Below are 26,189 nucleotides of genomic sequence, written 5' to 3'. Positions count from 1 at the left end.
TCTACATGATGTTTTGGTGCTGGGATTGCCATGGCTGCAATCTCATAACCCAGTCCTCGACTGGAGAGCTATGTCTGTGTTAAGCTGGGGATGTAAAGGAACTCATGGGGACGTACCTTTGGTTTCCATTTCATCATCTATTCCCTCTGAGATTCCTGAATTCTTGTCTGACTTTCGTGACGTTTTTGAAGAACCCAAGGTTGGTTCACTACCTCCGCACCGGGAGTGCGATTGTGCCATAGACTTGATTCCGGGTAGTAAATACCCTAAGGGTCGTTTATTTAATCTGTCTGTGCCTGAACACGCTGCTATGCGAGAATATATAAAGGAGTCCTTGGAAAAGGGACATATTCGTCCTTCGTCATCTCCCTTAGGAGCCGGTTTTTTCTTTGTGTCTAAGAAAGACGGCTCTTTGAGGCCGTGTATTGATTATCGACTTTTGAATAAAATCACGGTTAAATATCAATATCCGTTACCACTGCTTACTGATTTGTTTGCTCGTATAAAGGGGGCCAAGTGGTTCTCTAAGATTGATCTCCGTGGGGCGTATAATTTGGTGCGAATCAAGCAGGGGGATGAGTGGAAAACCGCATTTAATACGCCCGAGGGCCATTTTGAGTATTTGGTGATGCCTTTTGGTCTTTCAAATGCCCCTTCAGTCTTCCAGTCCTTTATGCATGACATTTTCCGCGATTATTTGGATAAATTTATGATTGTGTATCTGGATGATATTCTGATTTTTTCGGATGACTGGGACTCTCATGTCCAGCAGGTCAGGAGGGTTTTTCAGGTTTTGCGGTCTAATTCCTTGTGTGTGAAGGGTTCTAAGTGTGTTTTTGGGGTTCAAAAGATTTCTTTCTTGGGATACATTTTTTCCCCCTCTTCCATCGAGATGGATCCTGTCAAGGTTCAGGCTATTGGTGATTGGACGCAACCCTCTTCTCTTAAGAGTCTTCAGAAATTTTTGGGCTTTGCTAACTTTTATCGTCGATTTATTGCTGGTTTTTCTGAAGTTGTAAAACCATTGACTGATTTGACTAAGAAGGGTGCTGATGTTGCTGATTGGTCCCCTGATGCTGTGGAGGCCTTTCGGGAGCTCAAGCGCCGCTTTTCTTCCGCCCCAGTGTTGCGTCAGCCTGATGTTGCTCTTCCTTTTCAGGTTGAGGTCGACGCTTCTGAAATCGGAGCTGGGGCGGTGTTGTCGCAGAGAAGTTCCGACTGCTCCGTGATGAGACCTTGTGCTTTTTTTTCCCGTAAATTTTCGCCCGCCGAGCGGAATTATGATATTGGGAATCGGGAGCTTTTGGCCATGAAGTGGGCTTTTGAGGAGTGGCGTCACTGGCTTGAGGGGGCCAGACATCAGGTGGTGGTATTGACTGACCACAAAAATTTAATTTACCTTGAGTCTGCCAGGCGCCTGAATCCTAGACAGGCGCGCTGGTCGTTGTTTTTCTCTCGGTTTAATTTTGTGGTGTCGTACCTACCGGGTTCTAAGAATGTTAAGGCGGATGCCCTTTCTAGGAGTTTTGAGCCTGACTCCCCTGGTAATTCTGAGCCCACAGGTATCCTTAAAGATGGAGTGATATTGTCTGCCGTTTCTCCAGACCTGCGGCGGGCCTTGCAGGAGTTTCAGGCGGATAGACCTGATCGTTGCCCACCTGGTAGACTGTTTGTTCCTGATGATTGGACCAGTAGAGTCATCTCTGAGGTTCATTCTTCTGCGTTGGCAGGTCATCCTGGAATCTTTGGTACCAGGGATTTGGTGGCAAGGTCCTTCTGGTGGCCTTCCCTGTCACGAGATGTGCGAGGCTTTGTGCAGTCTTGTGACGTTTGTGCTCGGGCCAAGCCTTGTTGTTCTCGGGCTAGTGGATTGTTGTTGCCCTTGCCTATCCCGAAGAGGCCTTGGACGCACATCTCGATGGATTTTATTTCGGATCTGCCTGTTTCTCAGAAGATGTCTGTCATCTGGGTGGTGTGTGACCGTTTCTCTAAGATGGTCCATCTGGTTCCCTTGCCTAAGTTGCCTTCTTCTTCCGAGTTGGTTCCTCTGTTTTTTCAAAATGTTGTTCGTTTGCATGGTATTCCTGAGAATATCGTTTCTGACAGAGGGACCCAATTCGTGTCTAGATTTTGGCGGGCATTCTGTGCTAGGATGGGCATAGATTTGTCTTTTTCGTCTGCTTTCCATCCTCAGACTAATGGCCAGACCGAGCGGACTAATCAGACCTTGGAGACATATTTGAGGTGTTTTGTGTCTGCGGATCAGGATGATTGGGTTGCTTTTTTGCCTTTGGCGGAGTTCGCCCTCAATAATCGGGCCAGCTCTGCCACCTTGGTGTCCCCGTTTTTCTGTAATTTGGGGTTTCATCCTCGATTTTCCTCCGGTCAAGTGGAATCTTCGGATTGTCCTGGAGTGGATGCTGTGGTGGAGAGGTTGCATCAGATTTGGGGGCAGGTGGTGGACAATTTGAAGTTGTCCCAGGAGAAGACTCAGCTTTTTGCCAACCGCCGTCGTCGTGTTGGTCCTCGGCTTTGTGTTGGGGACTTGGTGTGGTTGTCTTCTCGTTTTGTCCCTATGAGGGTTTCTTCTCCTAAGTTTAAGCCTCGGTTCATCGGCCCGTACAAGATATTGGAGATTCTTAACCCTGTGTCCTTCCGTTTGGACCTCCCTGCATCCTTTTCGATTCATAATGTTTTTCATCGGTCATTGTTGCGCAGGTATGAGGTACCGGTTGTGCCTTCCGTTGAGCCTCCTGCTCCGGTGTTGGTTGAGGGTGAGTTGGAGTACGTTGTGGAAAAGATCTTAGACTCTCGTGTTTCCAGACGGAGACTCCAGTATCTGGTCAAATGGAAGGGATACGGTCAGGAGGATAATTCTTGGGTCACTGCCTCTGATGTTCATGCCTCCGATCTTGTCCGTGCCTTTCATAGGGCTCATCCTGATCGCCCTGGTGGTTCTGGTGAGGGTTCGGTGCCCCCTCCTTGAGGGGGGGGTACTGTTGTGAAATTGGATTCTGGGCTCCCCCGGTGGCCACTTGTGGAATTGAACTTGTGTTCATCATCCCCTCTGTTCACCTGCTCCTATCAGGATGTGGGAGTCGCTATATAACCTTGCTCCTCTGTCAGTTTCTTGCCGGTCAACAATGTAATCAGAAGCCTTCTGTGCTTATTCCTGCTACTAGACAACTCCCAGCTAAGTTGGACTTTTGTCCTTGTGTGTTTTTGCATTTTGTTCCTGTTCACAGCTGCTGTTTCGTTACTGTGTCTGGAAAGCTCTTGTGATCGGAAATTGCCACTCTGGTGTTATGAGTTAATGCTAGAGTCTTAAAGGAATTTCTGGATGGTGTTTTGATAGGGTTTTCTGCTGACCATGAAAGTGTCCTTTCTGTCTTCCTGCTATCTAGAAAGCGGACCTCGATTTTGCTAAACCTATTTTCATACTACGTTTGTCATTTCATCTAAAATCACCGCCAATATATGTGGGGGCCTCTGTCTGCCTTTTGGGAAAATTTCTCTAGAGGTGAGCCAGGACTGTCTTTTCCTCTGCTAGGATTAGGTAGTTCTCCGGCTGGCGCTGGGCATCTAGGGTTAAAAAACGTAGGCATGCTACCCGGCCACTTCTAGTTGTGCGGCAGGTTTAGTTCATGGTCAGTATAGTTTCCATCTTCCAAGAGCTAGTTCTCATATATGCTGGGCTATGTTCTCTCGCCATTGAGAATCATGACACTAGCCCTTGTGTTTGGCTAAATATGTGGCTAAATGCAGGTCTATGTCACTGCTACTTACTGACATACGTGGGAATAGTTATGCTCTGTGCATCCAATGGGACAGTGACAGAAACTATGCACTCCTACAGAAAACTATTACTTCAGGGAAAAACAGGAAATGCTAATCTCATCATTTTGAAGAAATCTTAAAAGCACCAAAACTTTTCAACCTAACATCTGCAGACGATAACAGGGGAGTTTCATCATCGTTACGTTGACAGATGGCTGAACATTTCCCAAGACTGATAATTAAAAGTGTTAAAGTGACAGTAGTATGTGTCACTCTGATGGATATGTGTGTGTTTTACAGTGGCAGATAAGTAAAAGCAGGATAAGCAATGTCTTCCCCCCTGCCTATGATCGCACTGGGTACAGACACAATATTTTAATATCCCGAAATATGATGTTCTCAGATGTCCATTGATCTATTGATCCCCCAAGGTCTCGCGCACATGATTGGGTTATGGACCTGTGTTGTAAGACCTTTGCCTACTATTTCATATGGAGAAAATAAGTCATATAGGATGTTGATTTATGGAGTCATCATCCAGAGGTGGATGGTCTCTATATGGCTCCATTACTGGAGATTCTTTCTTCTTCTTTCTCAGTACATGGTTAACTTATTCCGATGATAGACTTTCATGACATATCCACAGGATAGGTTATAAATGGTTGATAAATCCAAAGAAGAAAGTCAGCACTCAGTTCTCCTCGGTTTAATACTTTATAAGAAATCCATGTGCAACTGACGCAAGGATATTTACCACTGCATGAGAGTGCGCTTTGGGAAAAACAAAAAAAAGAAAAGGCCATCTATGTATTGTGCCGCAAATAGTGCAGATGGAGCGCCCCCACGTAAGGGCAATGGGGTACCCGGCACCGGGTCCTTCGATTCAGGGGATGTCACGGAGGCCCGACCCGGTCCGTGGCCTTTTGAGGGACGTCCAATAAAGAAAGGAGTTTTTATGGTTTTGGGAAAGGTCTTTAAAGGGGAAGTGTTCGTGACGCCACCTGTGGTATTCGGTCAGGGTGACCGACGCTGCTTAGGGGTCCGCTGGGGTGATGTAATGGCAGCGAGATGGTATACCTTCCCACAGGTAAAGTGTATCCCCAGGGCTTCCCAGAAGTGTAGAGGGTGATGGTGGACGATGTTAGGCACAGGGAATAACGAGGACACAAGGTTGCCGTCTCTTTACCTTTTACTGAAGACTTCAGCATCCACAGTCCAGGGTACCGACCACAGGGTAGGCAGAGTCCGGCCGGTCTGAAGGCAAATCCAGAGTCCCCTTATCCAGGTGGCAATCAGTAGCCTTCCTTCTTGCGCCTGTGTGTTGTAGTACCTCCCTGCTGAGCTTCCCGGTAAGGTCCTCACAACTCTTGTAGATGTTCTAGATGTTATTTCTTCCTCTCTGTCCCCCAGATGGTATGGATAGGACAAACCCGTATGACTGATGGCCTGAGACTTTTTTATAGGGACCCTAGAGACGCCCCGACCCCCACAAGTTGCCACCGTGTCTTCTTAGGTATTAAGGTCAGGCAGCCAACTTGGAATTGACTGTCCTGCCGGTCTCTGGAGCAATGCTTGAAGACGGTTGCTCCCTCGGTGTTCCGGCTTCGCGCCTCAGAAGGAGGCAGCCTATTTCAGGGCAGAACTCCTTCTGGTGTTATCTCCTTGTCCAAAAAAGAAAAGAATGTCCAGCTTCACCGAGTCCGGAAAAAAAGAGTTTTCTTTATTCACAAACTTTAAACATGGAGGATACAGACTTCAGCATGAACCATATGGGTAAGAATCTCAACGCGTTTCTGGAGACTAAGCTCCCTTCTGGTTTTATCTCCTTGTGCTGTGACTTCGTTTCTCACCCTCTACAACACAATTCTCTTCGTGTCCTTTCTTAGGATGCTGCCGCACGTGGGGCAGGCGCAGCTCCGTAGCCTTCTAGCTATCTAGGCCTCTGACAGGATCCCACCCCTGTCAGGGACCCTCTGTCTGCAGCTCCGATGTTCCTCCTTTCCCCCTGTCTGCCTGACAGGAATTCCCTGGGTCAAGCCCAGGTAGCGTCTGACTAACTTCCTATCCAATCCACCAGTTTTACCCTTCTGTGAGGAGTGCCCTACTAGATAGGAGCGTAGCTCCCCCTGGTGGACTGGAGTGTGAAGTGTGGTGTATGGTTTGTGATACCTGGAAAGAAGATCTCCTTTATTGCCATCAGATGTAATATCACTCCCCCTGGTGGAAGAACGACATTATTGCAACGACCAGGACTCTGGGGCGCTGCACAGATACATAGTGAAATACACAGAATATCACTGTGCCCTTAAAGTTTCTGTCAACCAACTGTGCATTTAACACCTAGAATGTCATCATAATATCACAGCAAATCAATGGTCAAATGTTGCAAGCGTACAAATGGCAAACATGTAAAACATGGCCAATTAGTTCACCTTTCACTTGCCATAAATATGCGTTTTATTATACTTGGCGTAATTGCCGCTGTTCTCCTGAATCTGGCGTTGTTTTTCTTTTGTTCCTGAGCCTCTCCAATCCAGAGAAATTGCTCTCTCCCTGTCCACAGTATTTTTACGAAGTGGGCAGGACTCCCATTGTTGTCACACCCACTTGGTAGTAAGGCTTGTTTGACATACAAGAAAAAGGGGGCTGTATCTCAGGAATGAAGGGGCATAGGAACAAAAGAAAAACAGCGCCGTATTCAGGAGAACACGAGGATTTACCCCAAGCACACACAAAAAATATATATCTTTACGACAATTGATAGGTCTGGTGTAAAACCAATATAATTTCTATTATCTCTAATTACTGTTACTGGTCAGTTAGTTTTGAAGAAACTTGTTCGGCCACTTTCAGAAGGCGACATTTTAACATCCATATTATTATACTTGCCAACTTTTATAAATTTCCTTTTGGAGGCTTGGGGATTCCAGCCTCTTCTTTGATCAGCCACATACCATTCTTGGTCTACTCATTCCACCTTATTATACCTGTGGACTATGGGAATGAGTCTGATGATGCAGCAACCCCGCATCACACAGATTAACTGGACTAGCCTGCATGTGAGACTTAGTGCTGCAGTGATAATCTACTGGTGATAAAACAATCATTGTATTGAAACTACATCACATAGCTGTAGCGCAGTGGCTGGTGTCCCTGCATTGTGTCCCCTTCTCTCTCTATGCAGGGCTTTCTCGCCGTCTCGGCACCCCGCTTTGTTTCCCGATGTGCTCCTGTCTCTTCCTGAAGTGTGTGCCGCAGTTCCCAGTGGCGCACCTAGTGCGAATGTGTGCTTACTCTCCTGTTCTCAAAAGGGCAGCGCGCACATATAGTAAATGCCCTCAGCTTGTTGCTGAGACACATTTAGTATAATTAGTACACCTGCAAGACGGCTCCCAGCCAATTGCTCAGAGTTATCCTGTATAAATGTCTCTCTTTCCCTTAGGGAGTCGCCAAGCAACAAGTTGAGTCATTAAGTAGTCTGTGCTCTATTAGTGCAGTTGTGAGGTCCCCTGGTCCCACTGTGGCCATGGTCCTGATCCAGAATCCTTGGTCCCAGTGCAGCCAGTGCCTGAACGTTGTCCCATGGTCCTGGAGCAGCCAGTAAATGAATGTTGTCTCCTGGTCCCGATGCGGCCAGTCCTCTTCTCAAAGTCTTCTGGTATTGGTGAGGCCAGTGCCTAAATGTTATCCCCTGGTCCTGGTGCGGCCAGTCCTGAATCCGAAGTCACCTGTTACCAGTGTGGCCAGTCCCGTTCCTGAAGTCCCCTGGTCCCAGTGTGACCAGTTCCTGAACATTGTCCCATGATCTGTGTGTGGCCAGTCCCATATCCAGTATCCGAGACTTGTGTGTCTGAACATAGCCTTAAGGTACCGTCACATTAAGCGACGCTGCAGCGATATAGACAACGATGCCGATTGCTGCAGCGTCGCTGTTTCATCGTTGTGTGGTCGCTGGAGAGCTGTCACACAGACAGCTCTCCAGCGACCAACGATGCCGAACTCCCCGGGTAACCAGGGTAAACATCGGGTTACTAAGCGCAGGGCCACGCTTAGTAACCCGATGTTTACCCTGGTTACCAGTGTAAATGTAAAAAAACCCAAACACTACATACTTACATTCCGGTGTCTGTCGCGTCCCTGCACTGTGTAAGCGCCGGCCCTAAAGCAGAGCGGTGACGTCACCGCTGTGCTTTGCTTTACGGCCGGCACTGACACATTCAGTGCAGGAAGCTCTGAGCAGCAGCGCGGACGCCGGGGGACGTGACAGACATCAGAGGGTGAGTATGTAGTGTTTTTTTTTTACTTTTACAGTGGTAACCAGGGTAAATATCGGGTTACTAAGCGCGGCCCTGCGCTTAGTAACCCGATATTTACCCTGGTTACCATTGTAAAACATTGCTGGCATCGTTGCTTTTGCTGTCAAACACGACGATACACGCCGATCTGACGACCAAATAAAGTTCTGGACTTTCAGCAACGACCAGCGATATCACAGCGGGATTCAGATCGCTGCTGCGTGTCAAACACAACGATATCGCTATCCAGGACGCTGCAACGTCACGGACCGCTATCGTTATCGTTGCAAAGTCGTTTAGTGTAAAGGTACCTTTAGTCCGTGTCAGATAACCTAACCCCTGGGGTCAGCAGCAGCAGTACCGGGATCTGCACCCGAGGCTGTCTCCACCATCAGGGGCTCCAGTGAACTCCAGGCGTAACAATAGCCTAATAAGTGAGACATCTCTGGAATCAGGCTTTCTTTTTCTACATTATGATGCTCTCAGATTACGTCGGAAAACCTGCTGAGAGATTACTTTAACCCCTTCATGACATGCTCCGTCCTAGTACAGCACATGTCGTGTCTCCCCCTTTGATGTGAGCTCCGGCGGTGAGCCCACCTCAAAGCTGGGACATGTCAGCTGTTTTGAACAGCTGACATGTGCGCGCAATAGCAGCAGGTGGAATCACGATCCACCTGCCGCTATTAACCAGTTAAATGCCGCTGTCAAAGTCTGACAGCGGCATTTAACTACCGCTTCCGGCCGCGCGGCCGGAAATGTGCGCATCGCCGACCCCCGTCACATGATCACATGACCTCTATGGTTACTGATGCCGGCTTGCTGTGAGCGCCACCCTGTGGTCGGCGCTCATAGCAAGCCTGTAATTAAGCTACATAGGAGCGATCTAATGATTGCTGCTATGTAGCAGAGCCGATCAGGCTATGCCAGCTTCTAGCCTCCCATAGAGGCTATTAAAGCATGGCAAAAGTTAAAAAAAAATTTTTTAAAAAAAATATGAAAAAAATAAAAAAAATATAAAAGTTTAAATCACCCCCCTTTCGCCCCATCAAAAATAAAACAAAAAAAATCAAATATACTGTACACTTATTTGGTATTGCTGAGTTCAGAATCGCCCGATCTATCAATAAAAAAAAGGATTAACCTGATTGCTAAACAGCGTAGCGAGAAAAAATTTGAAACGCCAGAATTACTTTTTTTTGGTCGCCGTGGCATTGCATTAAAATGCAATAACAGGCGATCAAAAGAACATATCTGCACAAAAGTGGTATCATTAAAAACATCAGCTCAGCACACAAAAAAATAAGACTTCTCCCAACCCCAGATCACGAAAAATGGAGACGCTACTGGTATCGAAAAATGGCGCAATTTTATTTTTTTTTAGCAAAGTTTTTAATTTTTTTTCACCACTTAAATAAAAAACAACCTACACATGTTTGGTGTCTATGAACTCGTAGTGACCTAGAGAATCACAATGGCAGGTCAGTTTTAGCATTTAGTGAACCTAGCAAAAAAGCCAAACAAAAAACAAGTGTGGGATTGCACTTTTTTTGCAATTTCACCACACTTGGAATTTTTTTCCCTTTTTCTAGTACAAGACATGGTAAAACTAATGATGTCGTTCAAAAGTACAACTCGTCCTGCAAAAAATAAGCCCTCACATGGCCATATTGACGGAAAAATAAAAAGTTATGGGTCTGGGAAGGAGGGGAGAGAAAAATGAAAACACAAAAACGAAAAAGGGACACGTCTTGAAGGGGTTAAATAAAAATCATGTTTTTATTATTAGCAGTCCTTCATCTTGTCTGTTTTTCTTTATTAATCTTTGTGCTAAGTAAAGACTTTATTCTCTGGTCTAATTGTGTGATTGCTACTTATTGAGGGAGTGTTGGCGAATATGTATATATGTATCCCCCATAGATCACTATAAGGCTGGAGTCACACATGGCGTAAGACAATACGCCACGTATTATACGTCCGTACTACGGCCGTAATACGGAGAAATGTTCCCAAAATAGTGATCCGTAGTCAGGGTGTGTCAGCGTATTTTGCGCATGGCATCCTCCGTATGTAATCCGTATGGCATCCGTACTGCGAGATTTTCGCGCAGGCTTGCAAAACCGACATCTAATGGATTTATGTGCTCAAATGTTAGGGAAAACATATATACAGTATATATATATATATATGTCATTGAGACACATATATATATTCTGTATTTAGATTTCATTCAGCGCGATATCTGTGAACAGCCGGTAATTCAATTGCCGGCTTTTCATTTCTCCTGCACAAACCCGACAGGATATGAGACATGGTTTACATACAGTAAACCATCTCATATCCCTTTTTTTTTTTTTTTTGCATATTCCACACTACTAATGTTAATAGTGTGTATGTGCAAAATTTCAGCGCTGTAGCTGCTGAAATAAAGGGTTAAATGGCGGAAAAAATTGGCGTGGGCTCCCGCGCAATTTTCTCCGCCAGAGCGGTAAAGCCAGTGACTGAGGGCAGATATTAATAGCCTAGAGAGGGTCCATGGTTATTGGCCCCCCCGTGGCTAAAAACATCTGCCCCCAGCCACCCCAGAAAAGGCACATCTGGAAGATGCGCCTATTCTGGCACTTGGCCTCTCTCTTCCCACTCCCTGTAGCGGTGGGCTATGGGGTAATGAAGGGTTAATGCCACCTTGCTATTGTAAGGTGACATTAAGCCAGATTAATAATGGAGAGGCGTAAATTATGACACCTATCCATTATTAATCCAATTGTTGGAAAGTGTTAAAAAACACACACACACATGATTAAAAAGGATTTTAATGAAATAAACACAGCGGTTGTTGTAATAATTTATTGTTCTCGCAATCCATTTGCAGGCCCTCGCTTGGCAAAATAATAAACACACAAGATACATACCTTCTGATGTCAGATCACGTCCCACGAAGTAATCCATCTGAAGGGGTTAACTAATATTACAGGCACGAGCTGCGATAAACCACTCGCTCGTGCCTGTAATCCCCGGGTGCTGAAAGGAAAGCAGGATCTGTACTTACATTGAGTCGCGGTGAGGCACCCTCTGGTGGATGTTCTCATGAACTGCAGCCTGGGAACTTTTTCCCACGCTCCAGGTCATATGAGGACATCCACCAGGGGGCGCATCACCGCGACTGAAGGAAATGTAGGTCAATGACCTACATTTCATTCATTCGCTGGGGATTACAGGCACGGAGCACAGCTGCATTTAGCAGGGCTCGTGCCTGTAATATTAGTTAACCCCTTCAGATGGATTACTTCGTGGGACGAGACGGTTCACCAGAAGGTATGTATCTTGTGCGTTTATTATTTTTCCAAGCGAGGGTGTTCCTGATGGATTGCGAGAACAATAAATTATTACAACAACCGCTGTGTTTATTTCATTAAACTACTTTTAAATCATGTGTGTGTGTTTTTTAACCCTTTCATAGAATTGGATTAATAATGGATAGGTGTCAAAATTGACGCCTCTCCATTATTAATCTGGCTTAATGTCACCTTACAATAGCAAGGTGGCATTAACCCTTCATTACCCCATAGCCCACCGCTACAGGGAGTGGGAAGAGAGTGGCCAAGTGCCAGAATAGGCGCATCTTCCAGATGTGCCTTTTCTGGGGTGGCTGGGGGCAGATGTTTTTAGCCACGGGGGGGCCAATAACCGTGGACCCTCTCCTGGCTATTAATATCTGCCCTCAGTCAATGGCTTTACCATTCTGGCGGAGAAAATTGCGCGGGAGCCCACGCCAATTTTTTCCGCCATTTAACCCTTTATTTCAGCAGCTACAGCGCTGAAATTTTGCACATACACACTACTAACATTAGTAGTGTGGAATATGCAAAAAAAAAGGGGATATGAGATGGTTTACTGTATGTAATCATGTCTCATATCCTGTCGGGTTTGTGAAGGAGAAATGAAAAGCCGGCAATTGAATTACCGACTTTTCACTAACACCGCTGCGTATTTCTCGCAAGTCACACTGCTGGTCCGTGTGGAATCCGTATTTTTCTCGCCCCCATAGACTTTCATTGGCGTATTATTTGCGCAATACGCTGACAAACGCAGCATGCGGCGATTTTGTACGGCCGTAGAACGCCGTATAATACTGAACCGTAATATACGGCTAATAGGAGCAGCCCCATTGAGAAGCATTGTGCCGTATGTAATGCGAGTTTTACGTACGTAGTTTTTGCGCTCTTACGTACGTAAAACACGCATGTGTGACGCCAGCCTAAGGGTCTCACTATAAGGGTCTAATTACAGCCATCTGAGAGCAGCATTCACACAGGCAGGTTTAGGGCGAGTTGCAGTAAAAGTATAGAATAAATAACCATGCGAGTGGTACCTTCTATTTTCTGGGTCTGTGGAGTCTGAGATAGTGAAAGCTGAAAACAGAAGAAAATATGGTTTAAGTAGAAGTAAAACAAAATAGAAGTAAAAAGAATGTGTGCGTTTTATTAGCCGCAATGCACTCATCACACATAATACGGGGCTTCACGTAGCTCAGTTCTCCCCGTGTTGCGTGGGTTTCCTCCGGGTTCTCCGGTTTCCTCCCACACTCCACAAACCATACTGATAGGGAATGTAGATAGTGAGCCCCAATGGGGACAGTGATAACGATGTCTGTAAAGCGCTGCTATATATGATAAGTAAAATAAAAAAGATGCGCTCATCACATATCACTTGAGTGGAGCAACAAAATTTGTGCTGCCTTATGCCTCTATAGCAGCCAGCAATCATCACTCCTGCGGCCAGCACCCTCGCCTGGCCATCCTGGGTGTCTCCGGTGTCACGTGGGGCAGAGTGATTGGGCCTCGCGCCATGTCACAGAGTCTGGTAAATGCCCAATATTCAAGTATGCCAGTTGCAGAAGTGAACACTTCCTTGGTTCAGGTGCCATGGAGGACAGGACTGGATGCAGATCCAGGACGGCTCGCATCTTTTTGCTCAACTCAACATATCACACATAATACATAATGCACTAACCACAGATATGCACAATATACTAATCACACATAACACACAATGTGCTCATCACACATAACACAATATACTCATCACATAACACACTATATACTCATCACACATAACACACAATATACTCATCACACATAACACACTATATACTCATCACACATAACACACAATGTACTCATCACACATAACACACAGTATACTCATCACACAACCCACAATGTACTAATCACACATAACACATATTGCACCCATCACGCATAACATGCAATGTACTCATCACACATAACACACAATGTACTCATCACACAACACACAATGTACTCATCACACAGCACACAATATACTCATCACACAACACACAATGTACTCATCACACATAACACACAATATACACATCACACAACACATAATACACTCAGCACACATAACTCACAATATACTCATCACACAACACACAATGTGCTAATCACACATACCACATATTGCACCCATCACACATAACACACAATATACACATCACACAATACACTCAGCACACATAATTCACAATATACTCATCACATAACACACAATGTGGTTGTGATGGGGTGATATGCTATGTGGGTATCATTTTTGTGTATATTTATATTTTACTTATTTTCATGGTGTTCTCTTGTAGGATGAGTTGTTATTTGCCATCTGATATTCTCCCCACAGTTCTGTATTATTATTTCTCCACAGAGTCAGTGAATAATGTTGTTTGCTAATATGCTAATGACATGTTGACCTAGCTTGTTGAAACAATGAGCCCCTGCGACCCACCCCCCTAACCTGTGAATGAGGAGAGGGACTTGAAAATATCAGGGATGAGACAGAGATCAGATCCTGTGTGGAACCATGATGTGAAGAGCATATCAGAGAGAGAAAGAAGGGAATATGGACTGTTATCCTCTGTGCTGGATTGTTGGACTTTTATTCTGCAACTGAACTGCATTTGTGTTCTGGAATATTTTATCCTTTGTGGGGTGGATCGTATATGGACCTTTCGTACTTTTGCCTAAATAAAGGTTTTGGGATTGTTCACTCTTCGCTGGCTCTGTTGATTGTGTGGTACCGGAGAAGGAACCTGTGACAACTGGTGGCAAGCAGCGGGATCAACAGAGCGTAACCTAATGGAGAACCACCCACAGAGTACAGAAATGGGACTGTATCCAGTTTACAGGAGAGAGCCCGAGACCTGGGTCTGAACTACCAGGGACTGACTAAAGAGGCCTTAATTGATCTACTGGTGGGTGCTAGCCAGACCACCTACTCCCATATGTCTGAAGGACGAGCACTGGAGACGAGGACCCCACCCCAAAAAAAAGTGGGTGGTGTGGTAGGAAGAAGAGATGGCGGTTCTGGGCCCAGGTGTCTCTCAGGAGTACAAGGAGGAGGCTGCCCACCGGGCACAGCGGAGACAAGAAGCAATGGAGCTTGAAAGAGGGAGTAACGCAATGTCGAATATAAACCCAACGATCCGGGAGCCTGTACGGATCACCCGGACAGAGTTTAAGCCATTTGATGAGGCTTCCGGAGATGTGGAAGGGTTCTTCAAGGACTTTGAGCAGCAGTGTGCTGTGATGGAGGTGCCTCACTCAGGCTGGATGCGTTTGTTAGTGGGACTCCTGAACGGTAGCCTGCCGGAGGCTTACCAAACCATTGACTCACAGCGGAATCGGGATTATAACATTGTAAAGCAGACTATCCTGGATTACCATGCTATCACCCCAGACTCATATAGGGCCAAGTTCCGAGACCTCCCATGCACCATGGGGGGATCGTTTAGGATGTATGCACATAAGATGTCCCAGGCATGTCGGAGATGGCTGGAAGCAGAAAATGCCTTTACTGTGGAAGATGTTATACAGGCGTTCCTTATAGAACAATTTCTTGCCAAGTGCCCCGCAGAGGTACGGGAATGGGTCCAGGAGCGCACGCCGTGCACAGTGGCTAGAGCTGCAGCCCTGGCCGATGAAGCCCTTACTATCCGACCGCAATGGAGGAGGCTTCTGGACAATGAACCACGGCCTTCTCTCGCGCCCCGTCCCCCTCCGATTATATCTGCTCCTCCACCCAGCCGCAGGCCAATGACAATCACAGCTCACAATCCTGGGCCCCAACAGTACTGACCACGACACCATAGATACCCCTCCTGGAGTGTACGGACTCCAGCCTTTGTCCATCAGAAATACAGAGCAACGGCATTGCCACCTGCAGGATGTCTTAATTGATGGATACAAAGTGTCAGGATTTAGAGACACGGGGGCATTCCTGACTATCGCTGACCCCCGTGTGGTTAGACCCGAGGCAATTCACCAGGGCCCGGGAATTCCCATTGTCTTGGCGGGGGGTGTCCGCAAATATATGCAGCGAGCTTTGGTACGTTTGGATTATGGTTTTGGAGAAAAACTGTGTTGGATTGGAGTTATGGGAGGACTTCCTGCAGATATCCTCCTTGGAAATGACATTAGGGAGTTACAAAGTCATTTTGTGGGAGCAGAAGGTCCGTGGGCCTCTCACTCTTCTGAAAGAACAATTGGAGGGAGATATCGCAGATACCGGAACGCCCATCATTCCCTACGTTCTAGAGTTCAGAGACTGTCTCGCCCAGCTAGCTTCCTTGGCTAATGAACATCAGCGAATGGCCCAGTCCAGTCAAAAAGCCTGGTATGACCATAAAGCCAGGACCCGGGACTTTATGGATAACAAGTGCTCATGATTATTGCAACCCCTGCCACTGTACAAGGAACTATAAACAGTGGAGCAAAGTGGACTAAAGTGAGCAGGCCAGAGGTCTGTGTAGACCTAATGGCGTGCTCACTTACTATGAGGGGGAGAGGTTGTGATGGGGTGATATGCTATGTGGGTATCATTTTTGTGTATATTTATATTTTACTTATTTTCATTGTGTTCTCTTGTAGGATGAGTTGTTATTTGCCATCTAATATTCTCCCCACAGTTCTGTATTGTTATCTCTCCACAGAGTCAGTGAATAATGTTGTTTGCTAATATGCTAATGACATGTTGACCTAGCTTGTTGAAACAATGAGCCCATGGGACCCACCCCCCTAACCTGTGAATGAGGAGAGGGACTTGTAAATATCAGGGAGGTGAGACAGAGATCAGATCCTGTGTGGAACCATGATGTGAAGAGCATATTAGAGAGAGAAAGAAGGGAATATGGACTGTTATCCTCTGTGCTGGATTGTTGGACTTTTATTCTGTAATTGAACTGCATTAGTGTTCTGGAATATTTTATCCTGTGTGTGGTGGATCGTATATGGACCTTTCGTACTTTTGCCTAAATAAAGGTCTTGGGATTGTTCACTCTTCGCTGGCTCTGTTGATTGTGTGGTACCGGAGAAGGAACCTGTGACAGTACTAATCACACATAACACATATTGCACCCATCACATATAACACACAATGTACTCATCACACACAAAACATATTGCACTCATCACACATAACACAATGTACATATAATAATAATCTTTATATAGCACCAACATATTCCGCTGCGCTTTAGGCCCCATACACACGTTCAGGAATTGATGCAGAAAATTCCTGGGAAAATCCTGACATTTCTGCCGGTTTTCTGCATGAAAACCGCATGCGGTTTTTTTTGCGCGGTTTTGACGCGTTTTTGACGCGTTTTTGTCGCGGTTTTTCCCAAACATTTCCCAATGCATTAGACAGTGGAAAAACCGCGAAAAAACCGCAAAATTAATGAGCATGTCCGGATTTTTACCGCAATGCGTTTTTCATGCGGAAAAACGCACATCATGTGCACAGAAATTGCGGATTTCATTAAAAATGATAGGATGCTTAATGTATGCAGATTATTTGCGGTTTTATAGCGTTTTTATAGCGCAAAAACGCTAAAAAAACGCAAATAATCTGCACTGTGTGAACATAGCCTTACAGTTTAAATATTACACAATACAGCCACCACACATTATACAATGCAGCCATCATACATATGACACATTCCAGCCATCACACAAATTGCACAGCAGACATTACACATGTTACACAGCAGCCATCACACATATTACACAGCAGCATCACACATATTAAGCAGCAAGCAAAAAAGGCAGCACTCTGTAGCGCCATAGCATGCCAATATGAAATATGAAAATTGAATTGCATTACTGCATTAGAAATATGAAAAATTTAGAAAGCTTAGTGCATATTGATTCTCGTTTCCAGGACCTAACCTAATGCCAATCCTCTCTTAGACTAAAGTCTTCATCTGTATGGGAACCTAATGTGAATCCTCTCTTAAACTGAAATCTATATGTCTGTGGAGGGGTAGTGGTCCTGCTGTAATTAAAAACACCTGTGGCTAAAAGGAGGAGTGCTCAGTCAGAAGGCTAATAAATACAAATTTAAAAAAACTGACCGTCACATCCAAACATAAACTAAGTGTGAACAGGTGCTGAACCTAGAGTCGCCAACTCATATACACTGAAACAAAAATGGCAGCACACTGTAGAGCCATAGCATGCCAATGTGAAATATGAAAATTGAATTGCATTACTGCATTAGAAATATGAAAAATTGAGAAAACTTAGCGCATAAATTGTCCAATTCATGTGTACCTGGAAGCCACGTTAAGGTGTTTCTCGTTTCCAGGACCTAACAATGCCTTCTGACTGAGCACTCCGCCTTTTAGCCACAGGTGTTTTTAATCACAGCAGGACCACTTCCCCTCTAGAGAGAGATTTTAGTCTAAGAGAGGATTCATATTAAGTTCCCATACACATGAAGACTGTATTCTAAGAGAGGAAAGGCATTGTTTAGGCCCTGGAAACGAGAATCGCCTTAACGTGGCTTACAGTTACACATGAATTGGCCAATTTATGTGCTAAGCTTTCTCAATTTTTCATATTTTTAATGCAATTCAAATTTCATATTTTATATTTACATGCTATGGCACCACAGTTTGCTGCCTTTTTTGTTTGATTGTATATGAGTTGGTGACTCTAGGTTCAGCACCTGTTCACATTTAGCTTATGTTTGGATGTGACGGTCAGTTTTTTTAAATTTACATATTACACAGCAGACATCAAACATATTACACAGCAGCCATCACACATATTACACAGCAGACATCACACATATTACACAGCAGACATCACACATACTACACAGCACCCACCACACATGTTACACAGCAGACATCACACATATTACACAGCAGACATCACACATATTGCACATCAGTCATCACACATATTACGCAGCAGAAATCACACATATTACACAGCAGACATTGCACATATTACACAGCAGTCATCACACATATTATGCAGCATACATCACACATATTACACAGCAACAATCACACATATTCCACAGCAGCCATCACACATATTCCACAGCAGTCATCACACATATTGCACAGCAGTCATCACCCAGATTACGCAGCAGACATCACACATATTACACATCAGACATCACACATATTACACAGCAGACATCACATATTATGCAGCAGACATCACATATTATGCAGCAGAAATCACACATATTACACAACAGTCATGACACATATTACACAGCAGACATCACACATATTACACAGCAGACATTGCATATATTACACAGCAGTCATCACACATATTATGCAGCATACATCACACATATTACACAGCAACCATCACACATATTCCACAGCAGTCATCACACAGATTACGCAGCATACATCACACATATCACACAGCAGACATTATTATTATTATTTATTATTATAGTGCCATTTATTCCATGGCGCTTTACATGTGAGGAGGGGTATACATAATAAAAACAGGTATAATAATCTTAAACAATACAAGTCATAACTGGTACAGGAGCAGAGAGGACCCTGCCCTCGAGGGATCACAATCTACAAGGGATGGGTGAGGATACAGTAGGTGAGGATAGAGCTGGTCATGCAGTGGTTTGGTCCATCGGTGGTTACTGCAGGTTGTAGGCTTGTTGGAAGAGGTAGGTCTTCAGGTTCCTTTTGAAGGTTTCGATGGTAGGCGAGAGTCTGATGTGTTGTGATAGAGGGTTCCAGAGTAGGGGTGATACGCGAGAGAAATCTTGTATGCGATTGTGGGAAGAGGAGATAAGAGGGGAGTAGAGAAGGAGATCTTGTGAGGATCGGAGGTTGCTGCAGGAAAGTACCGGGAGACGAGGTCACAGATGTATGGAGGAGACAGGTTGTGGATGGCTTTGTATGCCATGGTTAGGGTTTTGTAGTGGAGTCTCTGGGTAATGGGGAGCCAGTGAAGGGATTGACAGAGGGGAGAGGCCGGAGAATAGCGGGGGGACAGGTGGATTAGTCGGGCAGCGGAGTTTAGAATAGATCCAATGAAGAAAGAAAAAAGCCGCACCACTCCAAAGTTCCGTGTAATTAAAAAACGTTTGTCCTTTATTTCTTACAATGTGGCGTGGACATGGTTACAGAGGGCCTCTTCATGTACCAGCATTTTCTGCAAATGCACTGCCCTCTGTAATCATGTCCACACCACATTGTAAGAAATAAAGGACAAACGTCTTTTTAACTACACGGAACGTTGAAGTGGTGCGGCTTTTTTCTTTCTTCATTAGATCTTTGCATATGTGTCTTCAAAGCAAGCACACCCACTACCGTGGACTCACCGGGCAAGGTGACGCTGACTCAGAAATTACCTTCTCCACCAGTGAGTATAAACGTTTTTCTTAGTGCCATTCTGCTTTTTTCTTATTTTGAGTTTAGAATAGTTTTCTTATTTTGAGTTTAGAATAGATTGGAGGGGTGCGACAGTGTTTGAGGTGAAGCCAAAGAGCAGGAGATTACAGTAGTCGAGGTGGGAGATGATGAGGGCATGGACTAGGGTTTTTGCAGATTCTTGGTTGAGGAATGTACGAATCCGTGAAATATTTTTGAGTTGAAGGCGGTAGGAAGTGCAAAGGACTTGGATATGTGGTTAGAAGGAGAGATCAGTGTCAAGGATTACCCCGAGACAGCGAGCTTGTGGGACTGGGGAGAGTGGGCAGCCGTTTACTGTAATGGATAGGTTCGTTGGGGGGGGGGGGGGTCGCATGAGATGGGGGAAAGATGATGAATTCGTTTTGTCCATGTTAAGTTTTAGAAATCTAGCGGAGAAGAAGGATGAAATAGCAGATAGACATTGAGGGATTCTGGTTAGTAGGGAGGTGATATCTGGTCCAGAGATGTAGATCTGTGTATCGTCAGCATAGAGATGATACTGAAAACCGTGAGACTCTGTGAGCTGTCCCAGGCCAAAGGTGTAAATGGAGAAGAGCAGGGGCCTTAGGACTGAACCTTGCGGGAGTCCGACAGATAGAGGGTGAGGTGAGGTGAGGAGGTTGTGTGTGAGTGGGAGATGCTGAATGTTCGGTCAGTTAGGTATGATGAGATCCAGGATAGTTCCAAGTCTGTGATGCCAAGGGATGAGAGGGCCTGTAGTAATAGGGAATGGTTCACTGTGTCAAAGGCAGAGGACAGGTCCAGGAGGAGGAGGACAGAGTAGTGTCGCTTGCTCTTGGCGTTTAAGAGGTCATTGGTGACCTTAGTTAGGGCAGTTTCAGTGGAGTGGTGTGACCAGAAGCCAGATTGTAAGCAGTCGAAGAGGGAGCAGGAAGAGAGATGGGAGGACAGTTCAAGATGGACATGTTGTTCCAGTAGTTTGGAGGCATAAGGGAGAAGTGATATAGGGCGATAGCTAGATACAGAGGATGGGTCAAGAGAGGGCTTTTTGAGGATAGGTGTGATTGAGGCATGTTTAAAGCTTGAGGGGAAAACACCAGTTGTTAGTGATAGGTTGAAGAGATGGGATAGAGTTGGGATGAAGACTGTGGCGAGGTTTGGGATGAAGTAGGATGGGATCGGGTGAAGTGCACAGCAGCCATCACACATATCCAACAGCAGCCATCACACATATTCCACAGCAGCCATCACACATATTACATTGCAGCCATCACACATTGCACAGTGCAGCCATCACACATATTACACTGCAACCATCACACATATTACACAGCAGCCATCACTCACTACACAGTGCAGCCATCACACATACTACACATCAGACATCACACATATTACACAAGGTGGTCATCACACATATTACACATCAGCCATCACACATTGCACAGTGCAGCCATCACACATATTACACAACAGCCATCACACATTGCACAGTGCAGCCATCACACATATTACACTGCAGCCATCACACATATTACACAGTGCAGCCATCACACATATTACACATCAGACATCACACATATTACACAAGGTGGTCATCATACATATTACACATCAGACATCACACATATTACACATCAGACATCACACATATTACACATCAGACATCACACATATTACACATCAGGCATCAGACATATTACACATCAGACATCACACATATTACACATCATACATCACACATATTACACATCAGCCATCACACATATTACACAGCAGACATCACACATATTGCACATTAACTGTGTTTTTCCTTTTTACATCAGTTTGCACAGTGCTCTTCACCACTTCCCCCATCCTCCTTCTTCTACCCTTTCCTCCATAAACAGCGGAGCCCTTTTCCCCTATTAGATATAATCTGATGGCAGTAGCCAGTCAGTCTGCAGCTTCTCCACGTAGCACCCAGTGTCTGCACACAGCCCGTGCTACCAGCAGACCGCAGCAGCGATTTCACATGGTGCCCGCCCGTGACATCACTGTGACATCAAGCCCCGAAGTCGCGGTGAGATTCCAATAAGATGTAACGCTCGGGTGTTCTGCCATCCGCGGGGTCATCACGTCACATCCCGCTGGCCCCTACCTCCGTGATATACAGAGCAATTACTATAATGATCTGGAGCCGTCATCACATAATTACAGCTTTTCTCTACGGAATACTGACTTTTTTTGGAACTATAAGTATCTGTCAGACCTGCCAACATCTCACGTTTGGGATAAATATTCAATACCCCGCTCCATGCTGAATATAGCACAGTTCAGCCATATTTTCACCCAGTTTTCGGCGGTTCTGCACCCTAAATCCACTGATAACCCTGTATATAAGCACATCTGTCTAATGTTTGTTTTTTATACCCAGGACTATAACAAGGGGGCATCCACTACATCTCCCATACAGTGTCGGAGTGGGGTGACAAGGGCCCACCAGTAACACTGACTTTGGGGGCCCACTTTTCACCTGCATTCATATATTACACTACCCTCGATCTCACATTCACCTATATCTCTATATGACAATAAACTGGGTAGTTTGGTTAATGAATGATCATATGCTGCTTTTTTTCTGTACAGAGTGAATCAAGTGAATTATGCCAAGTACTGCCCATACAGTGGGGTTGGGGGCCCAGATCTGCACAGGGGCCCACCGGGGGATTCCCCTGTTCCCCTATGGGCCAGTCCGAGCCTGCTTCCAAACCATCATAGGGGAGGATTCTTTACTGTAAGAGCAGTGACACTATGAAACTTTCTGCCACTACATGTTGTGATGTTGAATTTATTGTAACATTTGGGGATGACAATTCATACGTTTTTTGTCTAATATGAGGCAAGTAGAATGTACCCTACAGTATTTTGTTTCCTTTAGTCCTCTGGACTTCATTATAAGTCAGATGGGGCTGTTGGGATCTGTTGTGGGATCCATTGTTGTTTCTTAGTTACATTGTTAAAGGAAGGGGTCCAGGACTAAATTATTAATGCCAGATCTGCGTCGGTCTGACACCTGACATGGCCACTGATCAGCTCTTGTTGGCTCCAAATAGAAAAGGTTGTAAACACTGAACAGCACAGTGCCACACATTGCATACTGGCTGCTGCGGGTACTGCAGATCTGACCCTATTCTCCGGCAGGGGCTGCTACACATTGTATGGAGCTGTGCAGTTCAGCTATGTTAAGTACGGTATACACATCGGACTGTCACCATAGCAAATAACAGCTGATCGGTAGGTGTCAGACACCCCCCCCCCCCCCCCCAATCTGATATCTATCCTAGGGATAGGTCATCAATATTCTATTGCGGGACACCCCCTTTAATTAGATGATCTTTAAATCAATATGGAAGTTAGGGCGTATATGAACTGTTACTTAGCTTTCCAATATTCCAGAATCTGTCATGTTAGACAAATACGACTAAGCTGTTTTGCCATTAGGTCAGCTGGGAAAAGTCAGATTTTCAAGAAAAATATAATTTGCTTTTTGTCACTTTAGTTTATGGGGATAAGATAAGATTAAGTAGGCACAGAAGAAGGAAAAACAGGGAAATTACTACAGTGGATTGAAAGTAAAAGTTTTCTTAACTCGGTGCACAAGTGAAACAGTTAAATGACAGATTGTTCTGTGCTTCATCTGTAATAGGTAACCCAGTGTACTGACATGCAGAGCTGGGTCTTCACAGAAGACCTTGTGCTGAAGAGACCACTATCTGGGTTTGTTACTTACTCAGCTTCTAATTTACTAAAAAAACTTTTTCCCCCTTGGTTCAATGGAAGGTAGAGGTTTTTGGCTGAAATTAACCTTGTGCAGACTAATGTATTATTGGTCCGTGTGCAATTCAACAAAATATCAGATTGCACTCATACCAATATTAATCTATGGGGCCGCGCACTTTCTAATTTTTATCCCCGGGCCAAGCCGGTCCTAGGAAGAAAATCCAAGTTTGGTCCAATAATCTGATTGCATTATGCCACACAAGTCAATGAGTCTGTGGAAAACATCAGACTGCACTCAGATGACATCTGAGTGCAGTCTGATTTCAATGGACTGACAGACTGGAGAAGATGGATAAGAAGATTTGCATAATTGACATGATTCTCTCCGATGAGAGAATCCATGCTCGCCTGACCCTAACTTTAGAGTGATGATGGGTCTCACACTGTCAACCTGTACATCTTAGGGTTTAAAGGGGCAATGACTAGTGAAAAGCAAATTTCCCAGCCATTGTCTAGTGACTAGTGTTGCATTCCAAAACATACATTTACCAGGTCAGAATTTGGACAGAAATGTTCATAACATTTATAAAAGGTCAATGTATTCCACAGAGATTTGCATTTCAGGGAAGAAGTACAACAGTAACTGTGGGAACCCTGAGGAAGCCTCACTGGGCAGCGAAACGCATCCCCCTACCAACCTCTATTTATAGATTGTTTCCTGTATATCTAACACACTTATTAATTATTTGTAATCACGGCCATTCTCTTGCTAATACTTTTTTAAAGATTTCAGTCTCTGCTCTCTCTTTCTGAATATTGATACTATTGATGAATCTTTAATCTGCTCTTTACTTTGTCGGCTTCTGGGGATGGTGTTTTTCCACTTATATGTATTGATTGACGTGAGGCTTTATCAGCGTACTGATACCTGGCTGGAGTACAAGGGTTAATATACTTTTCATTACGTGTGTTAGAAGGTGTACAGCCAGGTTGTGTTATCACCCGGGTCATAGTAGTGCACCAATCACCGGGTCCCTTCTAATCGTTTTTTATGCTTTGTCTGGTCTGTAACTTATATACGTGCAATAACATAATATTTGATGTATATTGTTCCTTGTTTACTGTTGACGTTTCTTTGTTATAAAGAAGTAACTATTCTTGGTTCGTGTTTTGCCACAAGTCCCAGTTCCATTTTGCAGAATAGAATTTTCTCTAATAAGGAAAGCAGAACGTAATAACGTCCGGGATGAACGAAATTGTAATTATTATACTTTATTTGTTAGGTTATCGGATTGGGTAACTTTTCGAGGTTAAGCAAATAAACCTCTGTGGCTTTGGGACAAAAAATAAATAACCCGGACTGTCTGAACGAAAGGGGCGAAAAGTTTCCTTTTTTTTTTTTGGAAACTCTTTTGATACATTGCATGTAAATCCTCTACACAATGTAACATTATGTCATTACCCCAGACTCCGCGGATCCAGGATACTCTGCATTATATAAGATTGACTTTGTCATTTCATTGCGCACGTGGCGACCCTCTGAAATCAGAAGTATCGTCAGTTTCACGAAAAGCCACCGATAACACATTTTGACATGATGAATTCTGCCAAAATATTTATAACTATTTTTTTTTTCATACAGTGTATTTAATCATTTTTGACACTTACCGGAGTCAGGGTGCAATGCAATAGGACGAACAGCCATATGAAAGAGTTGTCAATCATTTCACTTGATGGGTTTCTCCTTAGAAGCCGATCCTAAAATCTTGCAAGGAACTTGTTCGGTAAGGAAGGGTCTTTTCCAAGCAGATTCATTCACATGCACAGTCTGTTCAGTAGAGAAGGAAGGTAAGAGAGGGACAAGGACAGAAAACAATGAGAAAAGCTGCGATATACCAGGACATACTTATTCCAAAGGGTCCGGCCGCCCCCATCCTATGTAAACTCTCACAAAGCAAACACAACATTCCTCGTCCCGAAAGAAAATAGTCCCAATTACCAGGATTTGCTGGTGTCATAGAAGAATGTGTATGGATTGAGTCGCTCTCCTTCCTTTTCTGCTTCTCTCATTCTGTCCTCTTGTCTCTCCCCCTGTATCCTCCCCTTTGTCTGTATCCTCTCTTGTCTTCTTGCTGGATCTGCTGTCTATACAACTTGTGGTGAGACCCTGACTCCTCACACAGAAAGGTAGAGAGATAGGCAGATAGTGGAGAGAGTGCTGGATGGGAGGGGAAGGAGAAGTCACATCCACAGATGGAGCAAGAGGGAGTTTAGGTGGATGGGATGTGCATGGGGCGAGCTGAGCGTGCGCTCTCTCCCAGGAATAGTCTGACCCCGTGTAAGGAGGGCGACTCCTAATGTGCACGTATTACACCGCTTCACTACGGTATTGCACAAAGCTTTCCAGCAATGATTACAGCACAACTTATGGAAGTTAATCGCTCAACTTTTTGACTGATGCACTCACAGTATTCCAGTGAATGTTCACCTTTGACACCTTCCACTCTGTACAGAACAGAAAGTTGACTAACTTTTTAAAGGGAACCTGTCACCTCAAAAAAATGCTATTTAACTGCAGACATGGGGTAAAACTATAATGCTGAAAGGGCGGCTACTGGGAGAAAATG

The 26,189-nt window shown here is 44.7% G+C and overlaps 1 protein-coding gene across 3 annotated transcripts in view; it reads right to left on the bottom strand.

The window, feature by feature from the left end:
- The window catches only part of LOC143806751 (vascular endothelial growth factor A-like), a 54,535-nt gene extending 28,554 nt beyond the window's left edge, over positions 1–25,981 (bottom strand). The window contains exons 1-3 of one of the 3 annotated variants that reach the window (XM_077287600.1): positions 25,562–25,981; positions 25,231–25,320; positions 12,445–12,484 (exon numbers count right to left, since the gene is read on the bottom strand). In XM_077287600.1, the coding sequence (XP_077143715.1) occupies positions 12,445–12,484; positions 25,231–25,287 (97 nt within the window). In that variant the 5' untranslated portion in view covers positions 25,288–25,320; positions 25,562–25,981. Of the gene's footprint in view, positions 1–12,444; positions 12,485–25,230; positions 25,391–25,468 lie in introns of all 3 variants that reach the window. The other 2 variants (XM_077287599.1, XM_077287598.1) reach the window with 2 other exon arrangements.
- Between the last annotated feature and the right edge of the window lie 208 nt (positions 25,982–26,189).

This window comes from Ranitomeya variabilis, chromosome 2 (genome assembly GCF_051348905.1).
Source record: "Ranitomeya variabilis isolate aRanVar5 chromosome 2, aRanVar5.hap1, whole genome shotgun sequence".
Taxonomy (NCBI): Eukaryota; Metazoa; Chordata; class Amphibia; order Anura; family Dendrobatidae; genus Ranitomeya; species Ranitomeya variabilis.
The sequence above is the reverse complement of the archived record's forward strand: the minus strand, read 5'-3'. Positions and strand labels throughout refer to the sequence as shown.